This window comes from Sminthopsis crassicaudata, chromosome 1 (assembly GCF_048593235.1).
Source record: "Sminthopsis crassicaudata isolate SCR6 chromosome 1, ASM4859323v1, whole genome shotgun sequence".
Classification (NCBI taxonomy): Eukaryota; Metazoa; Chordata; class Mammalia; order Dasyuromorphia; family Dasyuridae; genus Sminthopsis; species Sminthopsis crassicaudata.
The window spans coordinates 714,412,692-714,427,952 of NC_133617.1; the positions used below are offsets into that span (position 1 = coordinate 714,412,692).

The 15,261-nt window shown below is 34.4% G+C and overlaps 1 protein-coding gene across 1 annotated transcript in view; it reads right to left on the bottom strand.

Moving 5' to 3' along the window:
• The window catches only part of CNTN4 (contactin 4), a 607,439-nt gene that overhangs the window by 279,830 nt on the left and 312,348 nt on the right, over positions 1–15,261 (bottom strand). The window contains 1 exon segment of the mRNA XM_074284065.1: positions 10,085–10,180. Within this exon segment, the coding sequence (XP_074140166.1) occupies positions 10,085–10,180 (96 nt within the window).

Sequence of the window (15,261 nt, forward strand, 5' to 3'; positions counted from 1 at the left end):
AAAAATAAATAAATAAAATTGTAAGAGTGGAGCCAGAGGGTGCTCTTAGTCTATCTACAATCATTAACTATTGGCACTCTTAATGTGAGATCATAGTACACTCAACTGTCCCTTAAATTTGACCTGCCACTTTCTGCTTCAGGATTTACTAAATGTTGACTTGAACTGATTGATGCCAATGCATTTAGTCTGTATAAAATCTCTATGAGAAGGATCTGTGTATAAGCAGATCTCTCTCTCTCTCTCTCTCTCTCTCTCTCTCTCTTTTTTAGAAAAAAAAAAAAAAAAGGTTAATCACCAAGTAGCTAGGTGAAACAGAAGATAGAATGCTAAAGCTGGAATCAGGATGACCTGAGTTTATATTTGTCTCATATACTTGCTTGTTAAGTGATCCAGTGTAAATAAATAACTTATCCCCTTTCAACCTGTTTCTTCATGGGGATGAAAATAGTGATTGTCTCCCAGGGTTGCTATAATGACCATATGAGATTATATGCAAAACTCTTTGCAAACTTTAAAGAGCTACACAAATGCTAACTTATTATTATCTCTCAAGAAGACTTGCAGAATTGGGCAGGAAATTTAACTGGGTCCATAATCATCATTTATCACATACATTCTATTGCTACATAGATTTTAACTTAGATATTTCATGTAGCCAATGGAAGAATCCCATCCGTGTAACTGCCCCCTTGGCCTACTGGATTATTCAAGGCCAACCACGTGTGATGGAGATAAGGAATATTCTTCAAGATCAAGTTAAACTTTGTCAAGCAATGCACAAATTGTAATGTTTGAAAAAGGGCTCATTGCTTGTTGTCATGACCTCCAGGGGAAAAATGAGATTCTCTTCCAGAGCTCTGAGAAAGCCAAAAAGTTATCATTGGCTTAGGTGATCTTGAAGATATTGGATCCTTAGCATATTATCTTTCCTGAAAGAGGCAAATTGAAGTCTAGGACAGCCTTGTAGGAATTCACAGTTAATTATCATTTAAGAGAGCCCCCATCAGCCCAGATGAGTATTATCTTATAACAGTACATGGAAAATACACTAATTCTATCATAGTCCTTCTATGCAGCAGTAATAACTTCTCAAAACCTCAAGGGTTACATATTTTGTAATTTACTTTAGGTTTATATATATAAATGGATAGATCGATGAATGAAGGAGGGAGACAGAGAAACAAAGAAAGAGAGAGAAAGATTTTCAGAGATAGAGACAGGGAAATAGATACTTTTCTGGTCTTTAGCAATGTAAAGGTGAATGTGATCATTTCCTTCTATATCAGAAATATAGACAAGAGTTAACCAACTGGGACAATGGCTTTCATAGATGATATTTTTTAAGCAAACATATCTTCATATGTTGATACAACTGATTGAGGTGTTCAACGACTATAGAAACCCGATTTGAAAGATAACCTGTGTTAAATCCAAACCAGAGGATTTTGATTGATGTCAAGTTTTCCTATTTCTTCCTTATAAATGACAAACTTATTGTGTGTAAGCATGTAGCATGTATCATACATGACAAAGCCTCTTCAGGAAAACTCATAGTAATGTGAAAGATGAAGATTTTATAATTCACTTAGGAAAAACAAATAAGGCATAAACAATGTTACATGGGTTATGAGTCAATTTGATAGGAAGCTCATTCAATTAGACTATATATATATATATTTCTTGGACAGACATTACAGATGGACCATGAATTGGGCACAGAATTGAATAGGTGAAGAAATCAAGATATACTAAATTTAGGAAATCATAACATATTTTCACTTATTTGAAATTACGTCTCACTAAAGACAACAATAGGAAGAATGGGTTTGGAGTTCAATTACTTTACTTCAAATCTTGGATTTTCCAATCATTAGTTGTATGTTCTTGTACCTATCAATCTCATATTCTTTATTTATCAAATTAGGGGTTGAACTAAGTGGTCTCTAAGGTTCTTTTCACACCTAAGTCTATTTTCTTATGTTTTTAGTATCCTAATTATAAATATTGAAGGAATTAAAATGACAAATAATACAAATGACAAAAGAAAAATATATACTGAGCATAAATAAAGCATATTATAAATGATCGTTAGGAAATAATAAGGGACATAAAAGACATTATCAAAGACCAAAAAAAAAGAGTTTGACTACACATATGTAAGGTTGACTAAGTGATATACTAGTATCCTGAGATATTAAAAGAAAAAGAAGAAAATCTCTACTGAATTGAATAAATGCTATACAGAGGATTTATAGGAAACAAAGATCAACAGACAGGCAATAACATAAATGATTGAGATTTGCATTAATAAAACAACTGCCCAAACCAATAAAATCACTGATCTACTGGAGCCATCCAAAATCATATATGCTGATAGGATTCAACATGCATTTCAAAAGCAAATGTACAAGTTCCTCGTTTGGAATTTAGAATCTTATTTTTCCACAGAAGTAAACTGTAGTTAATATTAGAGGTCCTAAGGCTAATTCCTCCTCTCTTCCCATCTCATCCCCTACCTCATGTAGGATTGCATATCCACAGATCAGAGGTCATTAAATCTAACCTCTGACTTTGAGAAACTGGAGCATTAAGGATTTTGTGACTTTCTCAAATACGACTTAGTATGACTCAGAGGTGATACTTGAATCCAAGTCCTTTGATTCCAGAGCCAAGGTCCTTCCCACTGTTTCACAGTTCTTCTCATGCATAGTTATCTTACACTTATATGCTACTCTTAGGTCTTATGGAGATTTATGAAACTGCTAAATTGCAGGAATATACGTTCTAGAAGGTATTTTCACTAAGGAAAAACTATAAGCATGAATCCAGTGACAGATGACCATATATTTATTGGTATATAGGTTGGGGCTACTTGAATTTAGAGAGGTTCATCATCAGAGGTTGTCCATGGAGTGAAAAAAAATTGGATATAGCTTTTCTTGAAGACCATCCAAAGTTTTTCACTCAATGACCTATATTTTCTAACTATAGTATCATTACTCATTAGAATATATTTCTTCCCTGTCAAGATCCATCTGTCAGATTTCTTGGACCTTAGGGAGGGAATGTTATTATTGAGGATAGAAGATGAAGGGAGCGTATCTAATTTGCAGGTCATGAGTTACTTGTAAATTTTCTTTTTCTTTTCATATAATACCTCTTTATAGTGATCATTCTTCATATGTTCTGAATTAGAAATCAGAATGTAATTTCTTAGGTGGGCCAGGATCCGAGTATTCAGATTTCTTACTTATGTCCATTGTGAGTATTCCTAAGTGGGATACTACCTCTAAACATAGAGCAATACTCTTCAAAAATAATGAAAGATGAAGGAAATAAATTTTTTTTCTTAAACACATAATGCCAAGAGCATGTAGCTCATTCTGTACTCTTATATATCACAAAAGAATATGAGCTTCCCAAGGGTATTATCTTTTTATTATCTTTTTGATTTTTTTTTTCTCCAGTGCCTAATACAGTGAATGGTATGGTAGTGATGGGTCAGAGCTCAGGGCCTACTCAAAACTGCATATCTAGCTAAGTAATGAGGAGCAATAAAATCTGTTGCTCTCTATTTGTCTCCTGTAAAAACCTTATCATGCCTTTTTATTTGTCTTTTTGTAAAAGTTACATCCTAACTTCTTACCTGTCTTTTTCTTATGTAATAATACCTTGCAAAAGACACCCTGTCTTCTTACCTGAATGAAAAGACATCCTGGCTCCTCCCTTATCCCTTTCCTTTGTTCTCTGCGGGTAGGCTGTTAGCCTGCTAGCTAAAGCCCCAAATTTCAGTATATAAAGCTCTCCCAAGCTTCTTCTAAGGGCTAGACTGTCTCAGGGTTTGATTCATCTGCTAATGTGTTAACAAAATCTTTTGTGACATAAGATAATCTCTTTGAATTTTGATATTAATATTAACATCACCACCACAAACAATAATAGCAACAATAACAACAATACAATAACATAGCTGCTATTTCCTTTTATAAAGAAAGTATTCCAGCAAAGTATTTAGAGGAAAAAAGATCATCTCTAAATGTTAGTTTACTCATGTGCAAATGATGAGGATTTCAGATTAGGATGTCAAAGATAGTTCTAAATGTATGATCCTATTATCCCCATTTTACAGATTAAATAACTAAGTTTCAGAGTTGAAATGACTTGTCCAAAATCTCAGAAGAGTGAACAGAAAAACTAAGAATACAACAAAAGTATGTGACATCTTACTCTGCTATTCTTTTCACTGTTGCAAGCAAAACAAATTAAACAAATATTTCTGTAGCTGACATATGAGGATAAGGAGGTGGCTTAATTGAATCAAATATATGATATAGCAGTCAAAAAAGATCATGCTGCCTTGGATTTCATTAAAAACAGTGTTAATGTTCAGAAAGGGAGATTATAGTGCTACTCTTTTCTGCCCTGGTCAGCCCACATTTGGAGTACTGTGTTCAGTGCTGGGAAGGGCTTTCATAACTGGATAGTGGCCAGAGAAGGGAAAAGAATATGGTAATATTAGGGTCTTAAATTTTTGCTAGATAGGGAATAGTTGAAAAACCTGGAAATATATATCTTAGAGAAAATAAGACTTAGAGGGAACATGAGAGCTTCATCCAAGTATCTGAAAGGTTGTCACATGATAGAGGAGTTTTCCCAGGGGATGGAGTTAGGATAGATGAATAAGAAATACAAAGACATAAAGTAAAAAATTTAAGTTTGATGAAAGAGAAAACTTCCTAATGATTAATGATATAAAGAAATGTAATTGGATGCCCAGTGCCACTTTATTTGGAGTATTCAAGCAAAGACTAGATGCTTATTTGTCCAGCAGATTATTGAATATATACTTGTTTAGGTACTAGATGGATTATTTTTTTCTGAGGCACCATATAAGGTTGAAATTCTATAGAGTTCTATGAAATTACTGACTACCTAATCTCTAGAGATAATTAATTCAACAAGTATTCCTTAATCTCAAAATAAAGCAAAATACTTAGAACTGGGGAATGTCATATTGAATCAATCGTGTGCTGCTCTCAGTTCTAAGGCTGAATGACTCAGCTGGGACATGCTTGATTTATTTCTACTATACATAAGTATAGATTTACTGGTTGACCTTGAATTATGATGATATTTATGTAGCCTTTGGCAGATTTCAGAATCCTTTCCATATGAAAGTAGGAGACAGTATCTTTGGGAAGACATGAGCATAAAGACTTCACCATATTTTGTTTTAGCAATCCCACCTATTGACTGTAAAGTGGAATTCCCTCAGTTAAGACTTACTTGTTAAAGCTCTGCATATCCCAGGCTTAGGGTTTTCTGCTTTTGGCTTAACACTACCTTGGCAGCCTGGAAGAGGAGAGATCCGAACAGAGCATCCAGTAGAACAGAGGTAAAGAATGTCCTACTTGCAAACATATAGGGCCTAATTTATGTGGCTCTGCTAAAGCAACTGCAGGCAATGGCAAACTGAAAGCTTGGTACAACAACCTTCTACTGTTTGAGCTTCTAAGTTGATAATTTTGCATAGCTTCTAAATGTTGTTATAAATATCTAAATAGCCCTTGGCAGGAAAAAAAAAAAAAAAGGTTCCCTGTCCCTGAAGAAAAAGAAAGGAAGGAAACAAACATTTATTAATGGAGGAATGAAAGAGCAACCCTTGCACTATATAAAACTATGCAATGTTGCACAGGCTGTTCCAGGGGGAAGACAAAGTACATTATTGCCAGTAGTACAGAGTTATGAATAGTCCTGGATACATGTATCTATAAAGGTATCTCTCTGTTTTAATTTTGTATGTCTGTGAATACTCCTTCCTATAGACATTGCCTGCTTTGGTGAAATATTATTATGTGCCTCACTTTTGAGGTGAAATATTATACTATTCATATTCTTACTTTGCCTTCTATTTAACATATTATATGAGTTAATAGTGTCATCTTGGTTTATTTGATAATTGGAAAGCACACTGATATGGGCTCTGAAGCTAGACAATTTTAGTAGCAAGAGTATAATTCTCCCCCCAAATCCTGATGTATGTTTTAACAATATAATCACTGCCTCTGGGAACTCCAAGATCTGCTATTATTATTCAAGTTCAGATTGAATGAGTGAGCCAATGAGAGGGTGTGGAAACAGATATGGGGAAAGAGACTGAGAGAGAGTCAGACACAGAGAGGAGATGTCATGTAAAAGGCTATCTAAATATTATCTCATTTGATCCTCACAATCACTCTATGAGACAGAATTACCAATTCTGTTGTCTATAGGTGGAAAACATGAAATAATATTAACTTCACAGGGCTGTTATGAAGATCAAGTTGTATTACATACATTTAAAGCATTTGTGCACAATATTAGCATGTATCTATTTAAAGCTAGACCTGTTATTTCATTAATATGGGAGCTTTAACTGAAAAAAAAAAATTTCCTTTCGTGGTGCAGATCAGAACCTGCCTTGTAATATAATGTTAAAGAGCTTCCTGGAGTACTAAGGGTTTAAATTTCTTGCTCAGTGTCACACATTTTTAATATGTCAGATGCTGAACTCACACTCATATCTTCTTGACTCTAAGCCCGATTCATTCTGCATTATGCCATGTTGCATCTTTTTGTGCATTTTAAAATTATTACATACCAGAATCTAAAGCAGAATTTCTGAGTGTTACTCTCCCATCACTATTGTCCATCTCCCAGATATTTATCTCCCATCTCAACATCATTGGAGCTGATTCTATTTTACTTTCTTTCAAAGATGATTCCCCATTATTGTTGCCAGAAGACTTATAATCTCTTCCTTGATTGAATAAGAGCACAGTATATTTCCCTCTCATGTAATCATTTAATCAACAAAACTCAGTAAATTTACATATGCTAGGACAACTGAAATCAAAACTTTTCTTGAAAGCCCCATGGCCCACCTGTTTCTTTTCAGCCTTGGGCTACATAACTAGCTAGTTAAATACCAGTGTAGAAAATCTCTGATCTCACCCAACTCTAAAACCTTTTTGTATTTCTCCTATGAATAAACACCAATGACAAACTGAGTGTGTTTTAGAAATTTTCCAAGGATAAAACCCAAATTTGATACTGAAATCTATTTAACAACATAGAATCTGAATCAAGATACACAGAATAAGAGCCAGCAAAATGAAGAGACAAACAGTGCTGGTGAGATTACTAGAAATACCTGCCGACTGAAACTCATTTCAAAATAGATTAATTGCTGTTCATTTTTCTGTTACCCCGAACTGGCCTGACACATGACACTGCAGTCAAAATGGGACACACAGCATTGCTTACAATGGATTTCATGCCATTTCTTAGTACCATGCTGATAGAATAAAAGGCTGACTCATTTCCTTCCACTGCTTGATCTCTTATGATTACAACAGGGATGCCATATGCTCGGACTAAAATGCTCAGTGAGCCCAATAATTCAGTGAGCCTGCCAGTCTCAAGGCAGGAAGAGATGCACATACCAGAAACCCAATGACAGAATTCCTATTGTACATTTCATGTTGCTAGATTTCAGGTTCCTAGGAATGAGGGAAAGATGAACAATTTCATAAAAATGTTCAGTTTCATGGAAAAAAATCCCTATTTTATATTAAGATGACCTCTTGCAAATTTTGTCCTTTATTTTCTCATTCGGCAAAGTTTCCTTCTTACCAATATGGCCAGTGCTGATGCTATTTCTAATAAAGCTCATGAGGTGGATATTTGTTTTCTTGTCTTTCACCATCACAACTGTCAGGAATGTCAGCATAGCTCAAGGAATGGGATTTTAAAGTAATGGAGCAGTTGCTAGGAAAGAAATACACATTGTGGGAGACTTTGGTGTAGCTTTTTCATGTGCTCCTCTTGGGAAAGAGAAGATTTTAGGTTCTTTACTATTCATATGCCCATGATTTTTTCATGCCTTTCCTTTCCTAAATACAGCATTATATCTATAGAAATTTTTCTTAAGATGCTTTCATTATTCATCCCATTTCTGGAGTTACTCTCCTGCCTATTATTGACTTTATCAAGGAAGATCAATTAGCAGATTTATGAATTATCCCTCCATTTACACTATCATCCCAGAATTAAATGTTAATTTAGTTTTGATAAAAGGTATTTTTATATTTAAACATTGACTTAGATTGGAGGGAATGAATACATGACTCCCACAATTCAGAACTATTAAAAGACTTTGTTCCTTTTTTAAGAATTAGGAATGCAGCCAGAGTTTCAGGTCACCTAACACCCAGTGGCATTTTAAAAATTGTCATTGAAAGCACAAAAGGAGGCTAAATCACTGATTTGATAACTCTTTCCCCCCACTTGAGACTTCAGCTGAGATGAAGAAAAGTTGACATTTGAAAATAGGACCAAAGACAAAAGAATATTAACAAGTTATTGAAGGAAAAAAGATGCCAATGGATTGACTAGAAACCCTACTAGTGCCAAGGAGGTATAGAGGAATAGGGTCATCTGTAGCCAAATCCATCTTTAGAAATGGGAACAATCCCAGCCTTTAGCACTTAATAGCTGCAAAGCCATGGGTAAGCAAACCTTATCTCAGTTTTCTTAGTTATACAAAGGGGAAAATAACACTGTGACATCTCCCTCATAGGGCTATTGTGAGATGCAAAAGAGATGACATATGGAAAGTGATTTTGAAATGCTATATAAAATGAACTATCATCATTAGGGAAATGGAACACAATGAAAAGAATGTTAGAGAGTAAGAGGACCTGAGTGCAAATTTTAGCTCTACTATTTATGATCAGTGAAATCTCAGGCAAGTCATTTAATTTTTTCCAAGCTTCAGTTTTATCATCTTAACAATTTTATCATCTTTACAGTTTTATCATCTTTAAAATGAGGGGCTACACTAGAGAGCATCTAAGGTCTCTTAACACTCTTTTATTTTATGATTACCAACTTCAACCTCAAAATTATCTAGTACCTTTAGCTTCAATTACCCAGAGTTGATTTTGATCTGAATGAACAATTTTCCATTTTTTTAGTCTAGCATAGGAGCTTTTTGGGGGGTGTTATGGACACATTTGACAGTATAGTAAAATCTGTGGACCCTATTTCAGAATAATATCTGCCTATGTATATAATAAAATTAATAGAATAGAAAGGAAAGAAATTATGTATTAGCCCTGTACTAGTGGAATCCTTTATTGTTCAACACTTGAAGGAGAAATTGTACTGTGAAAAGGATACTGAATTTAGAGTTGGGTTAAAATACGTGAATTTCTACTGACTATATGACAACAAATCACTTGTTTTCTTTTGGTAATAGGGCATTAAGAATTGAGCACACCAGCAAGTCCCAGATTCAAATCTTATTTTGGTTACTTACCATGTAGGCTGAGATAAATTACTTAAACTCTTTTTGATTCAATTTCCTCATCCATAAAAGGAAAGGGTTAAATTCAATGACTTCAAAGGCCCTAGAGCTACACTTTATTATCACATTTATCTTATATTTATTGAACTAAAATATCTTATTTATTCAATTAAATATTTAAAAAATAAAAATTAAATTTAAAATTAAAAATATTAAAAAAACAAAACTTAAATATGTAGTCTTTATTATATCTATTGAGATGTTTTATATTTATCTTTTATCTAGCTCATAGTTATCCATGGATTAAAGTCTTCCTACAGATTTCCTGGCTGCTGTGGTCATTAGATAGTTTTGCTTTCATCTTTACTAAAACCAGATTCTGCTGATAAAGTGGTATCTTCCTTTCAACATCATGTTAAGTCAATAATAAATATTGGCAGCATTAGTTATTTCACTCTATCCAGAAAGATGTCTTTGACAGAAGTTTACTCAGGTGTCATTTCCCCTCGTGCCAGGTAGATATTAAGTAGGATGGAACATTTTCACAATCTGACATTTCACATCCTGATTACAATGGGCACCCAAAATAATTTCTTTTCTGCCCTGAGGGATCATGGAAATCTTTACAAATTGCATTTCCCCCCTGAACTGCTGCCAATCTAGAGAAGAACATTTGACAAGATGAAGAGCAGGTTACTGATGGGCAAAAATGGACTTGGCGGTAGTGCTTACCTCCAGAATGAGGTGGGGGGCCACACAAGAGCACCATTCCTTGACCTTGGCGAACAGAAACTGTACTTCTTGTTCTTGTTTTGAAGTTTTCCAGATCTGTTGAACGAGAAGGACAGACACTATAACTGTAAACTCCAAAATTGAAGCTTCTAAGTTTTCTGACTCAGAAAAGGATATTTAATGGAAAAAAGGTACCTGTATGAAAAATGACATAAAAACTAATTTTTTTCTTTTTCAATGTTCTTGTTTTCTAGACATTTTTATATCTTAAGACTATAGAATCAAAGAACTTTAAAGCTGCGGAAGAATCACTTAACAATCCTTTTAGAGAGGCAGTTAGGTAGAGCAGTAGATAGAGCACAGGACTTGGAATCATGAAGACATCTTTGGAGTTCAAATCTGGCCTCATATATTTACTGGCTGTATAACCCTGGGCAAATCACTTAACCCCAATTGCCTCAATGTCCTCATCTGAAGAAGGAAAAGGCAAAAACACTCTACTGTCTCTGCCGAGAAAACTCTCCAAAAAGGGGCCACAAAGAGCCAAGCAAAACTGAAATGACTAAATAACAAAAACAAACAAACAAACAAACAAAAACCCCAAAAAGACAAGAGTAATGGATAGAGTACCAGACTCAGAGTCAGGAAGCCCTAAATTCAAAACTTTCCAAATTTGAATTCACTCAGCCTTCATTTGCCTCAGCTTTCTCATCTACAAAATGGGGATAATAAAAGAACCTATTTCTTGGGGTTTTTTGTGAAGATCAAATGAAATATTTATAAAACACTTAGCAAAATATAGTAGAGACTATGTTAATGTTAGCTAGGATTACTAGTATACGAGCTGCCAAATCGAACACTTAGCTATGATTGCTTATAAAAGAATGAAGAAACTGAGGTCCATAGAGGTGAAATGATTTTTCTAGGGTAACAAAACTAGTTAGTAGTAAGGCCTGGTTAGTAATAAACCAAACTACCATGGTCTTCCATTACAACAAACTGCCTTATTATCTGTCAACCAAGTGAACACAAGCATCTCTATTTTTGGAACTTCTTATTTTAAGCTTGTAAAAATCAGAGATTTGTAAATGAAAAGCTAAAAGACCTCAGATGACTTTTAGGCCTAACCTCATTATTTTTCAGATAAAGAAACTGAGGCACAAGTAGGATAAGTGGCTTTCTCAAGATCATATAGGTAATAAGTACTAAGGTAGAATTTGACACCAGAACTTGTTGTGTCCTACTCCTGCCATATTGCTTCTTTCCTAACTGAAAAATTAACTCAACTATTCTAACCTTAAGTCTATGTAGATTTAGCCTTAAGATATTCTCAATATCTACTGTAAAACTGTACCAACTCATTTAACTTTCCAGTTTTAGCTTTCATTCCTTGCATGGGACGCATTCTCCAGCCAAATCGATCTTCTGGTATTTCCCAAATATGTTTGTATTACCTGATTTTCCTACAAAAGTATTATCATACTCAAAGATAATATTTTTAAAATCACATTTGTGCATTATATTAAGTTTTGTAACACACCTTCCAATGAACAAGGTATCTATTTAATAAGAATTTGTTAAGTCATATATTTCTACCATGTTTAACATATATTGGACTACTTGCCATCTAGAGTAGGGCATGGAGGAAATGGGGGAAATTGGAATACAAGGTTTTACAAGGGCTAATGTTGAAGAATTATCCATGCATGGATTCTGAAAAATAAAAAGCTTTAATAAAAAAATTAAAAATTAAAAAATAATTTAAGTGCCAACTTATGATAGACATTGGGAGCACAAAGACAAAAATGAAACAATATTTTATTTTCAGAATCTTACATTTTATTCTGGGGAAGTAACACACATATAATTCAATAGAAAATATATTGGACATATGTAGAAAAAAAAGCAAACAGAAGGGTGTAGTGGGGTGACAGCAGATCTCTTCCCAGAGAGCGATCGGCAGTCTCTGGAGACAACAGGACTTTACAGTGGGGGAGAGTGTATCTAAGATAGACAAAGCATAAGATAAATATACAGTACTAATTATAATACATATATATATATATATATATATATATATATATATATATATATATATATATATATATATATATATATATATATATATATACATCAGTACTAATTATAATACATATATATATATATATATATATACATCAGCATCTGATGTATACTTTGAAAAGAAGGGAGAGAATCTAATGGGTATGGGTGAAGAAAGAAAGCACTGTGCAAAGATACAGAGATGAGAAGTGAAATAAAATAAATGAGGAAGCCAGTATGGTTGAAACATATAATGTACCAAAGAGGGCAACATCAAAGATTGGAAAAATAGGCTGAGACCCAAATTAAAAGCCACACAGAATGCTTATATTATTTTACAGTTTTCATATATCTTTATATTTGTTATATTATCACATATGGTCCTCACAATAACACTGTCAAGTAGATTCTGTTATTATCCCCATTTTAGCGATGAGGCAACTTAGGCACACAGAGATTAAGTGGCTTATCCAATATCATGGAGCCAGTAAGTATCTGAGGAAGGATGTGAATGTAGCCTCTCAGTTCCAAGTCAGCTATTACTGACTCCACCCCCAAATTGTCTTTAGCTTCTAATCATTTCTTGTAATATTTTATCAACTTTTCACAGGCCTTTCATACTATTCTATGAATTCCTTGACGGCATGATCCATTTCTTCTACTTCCACAATGTGTAGGAAAGTCTTCTACACATAGATGATCCCAAAATATCTGTTGACTGAATAATCGTTATATTTGAAACCCTGAAGCCTTCAAATAACTGAATTTTTACGCATAATTTTTAGCATTAATGGAGACAAAGACTGACCAAGATCTTCACTCAGAATTCCTCTTAGAAATATATTCTATTGAAAAACAACCAAAAACGAAACAGCATGGAAAGGTCTAATTGACTGAATATCTTGAAACTCACTGCCTGATTTCTGAGTGCTAGAGCACATGTTCCATGAATATTTTCAAAGCTAATTTGGATTCATTCAGAGAATTGGAGGCATAATGATTTATGACAAGTTTTTAAAATGCTATAGTATTCATTGGGTGCTATTTTTGTGTATATTTTCTTTATGCCTCAAATGTCTCTTAGATCAATCAGTCCTTAATTCTGCTATTAAAGGGACACTCTGCTGAAGGGATCCAGAGTTATGCCTGGAAGTGAGGCAGCCCAGACAAGCATTTCATTCCATTATCAAATAGTAAACATTTATTGATTGGCTAGCTGCTACCCCTACATGAGAAGCTCTAGGGGACTCAATGATGAATAAGATTTCGTCTCTTCTTTCTGGGGGTTTGCAGTCTATCTGGGGGAGAGCAGAAGTTTCACATATGAAAAGATAGTAAATGCAAGAGCTGAATGAATGGCGATAGGAACTCAGGGTAGGGGAAAAGATCATTTTCAAGGGGCATTTCAAGCAGGGGCTCAGAAAAGGCAAGAGTAGATCCCAAAGGCTGGTTCTTTTTTTTTTTTTTTTTTTTAATTTATTTAAATCTGCCTTTTTTGGATACAAGGGCAAGTTGTCCAAAGGCATCCCAGTAATTCAGACATTTGATAAAAAATTTTATTTGTGTGTATTTATCAAGTGCTTTTAGAATGATTGTGAGCCTCTAAAAAGGAAATATGTAACCCTGTGCCAAATTCTGACCTTAATCATGCCCATTTAGAGTCAGAGTTCCAAACAGCAACAAGCTCTCCAGCTAATGGCTGCTGAGGCTAATCAAGGGGCAATGTTCAGAAATGTTCAGCCTGGGAAACACTGTTGGGCCTAAATTGGTTTTTTCAGCCATAACCACCCACACAGATGGTAATTACAAACAGTTAACTCCTTTTCTAATAGGAAGGAAAATGCATATGTCTTTGTAGTACTTTTTTGTCCAGGCTTTGTTGGATTAATGTTTTTATCCAAATCCTTGCTGCTGCTTTGACAGGTAATCTCTGCCCCTTCTACTCCCCTTTCCCCCACTTCCCCCCACTCCAAATACAAACTAAGCAAGCAATAGGCTGCATCACAGATATTCTTTTTTTTTTTTCTTTTAGCAATAAACTGAATCTGTCTTCTTAAAAGCAAAACAATTTTAGTGTATTCAGTCCTAGAACTGGCTATTTCATTATTAGAATAATTAAAGCTTATTATTTGTCATTTTAAAAAGTCATCAGACCTGTGATTTCATCAAGGGAAGGGGCTCTAGGTGAGGAATCAACCCATTAGTACCTAACACATAGTAGGTACCTAATTAAATGATTGATGTTGTATTTACCAGTGCAGAAGTACACCTTCAAGGCAACTTAGAGTTTTAGAGAATTACCCAGTTGTTTAGAGATTGAGTGACTTCCCCAAGAAACATGAACAGCAGGTGCCAGATTCAAGACTCAAACTAAGACCTTCTTGACTTGGGGGTAATTTCCTCATCCCCTAGGCTACAGCATAAACAAAAATAGTTTCATTGGATTTTCCAGTTTTCAGGGAATACAGAGATAAAGTGTGTATGCTGGGATAAAGATTTAGGTTGGTGTCATGTAAAATCTTTACTCCACTCCCCCGACTATTCACTATGGATATGAGACAAAAAAAGTATAGGAACACAGAAGGAAAAGTAAAAATGTGAAGATAGGCAACACATAAATATATTGACTAACAGGACTATTGTGTTGTTTAAAGGAAAACTAAAAGGAGCACAGTAGATAGAACACCAAATCTGGAGTCAGGAAGACCTGAGTTCAAATTCAGTTTCAGACTCTAACTGTGTAACTGTGGGAAGTCATTAACTTTGTTTGCCTCAGTTTCCTCTGTAAAAATGGGCTAAAGAAGGAAATGACAAACTATTTCACCAATTTTGTCAAGAAAATCCCAAATGGGATCAAAAGAGTCAGACAGAGGCTGAAATGATCTGACAATAATAACAAAAAAAAATTTAAATTAACATTCTATTTTCCCTTAATCCTTTTAATGTACTCATTACATGGCCTGGATAATGTTTCACAATCTTACCCATTGGTCTACTTAAATACTTTCAGGTATTCAGGTTTGCTTTTGGCTCTCTGTCTTTTGAACTATTGGCATTATGAAATGGAACAGACATGCTGTTAATTCAACAAAGCAATCTGCCAGGAATTAAAGGTG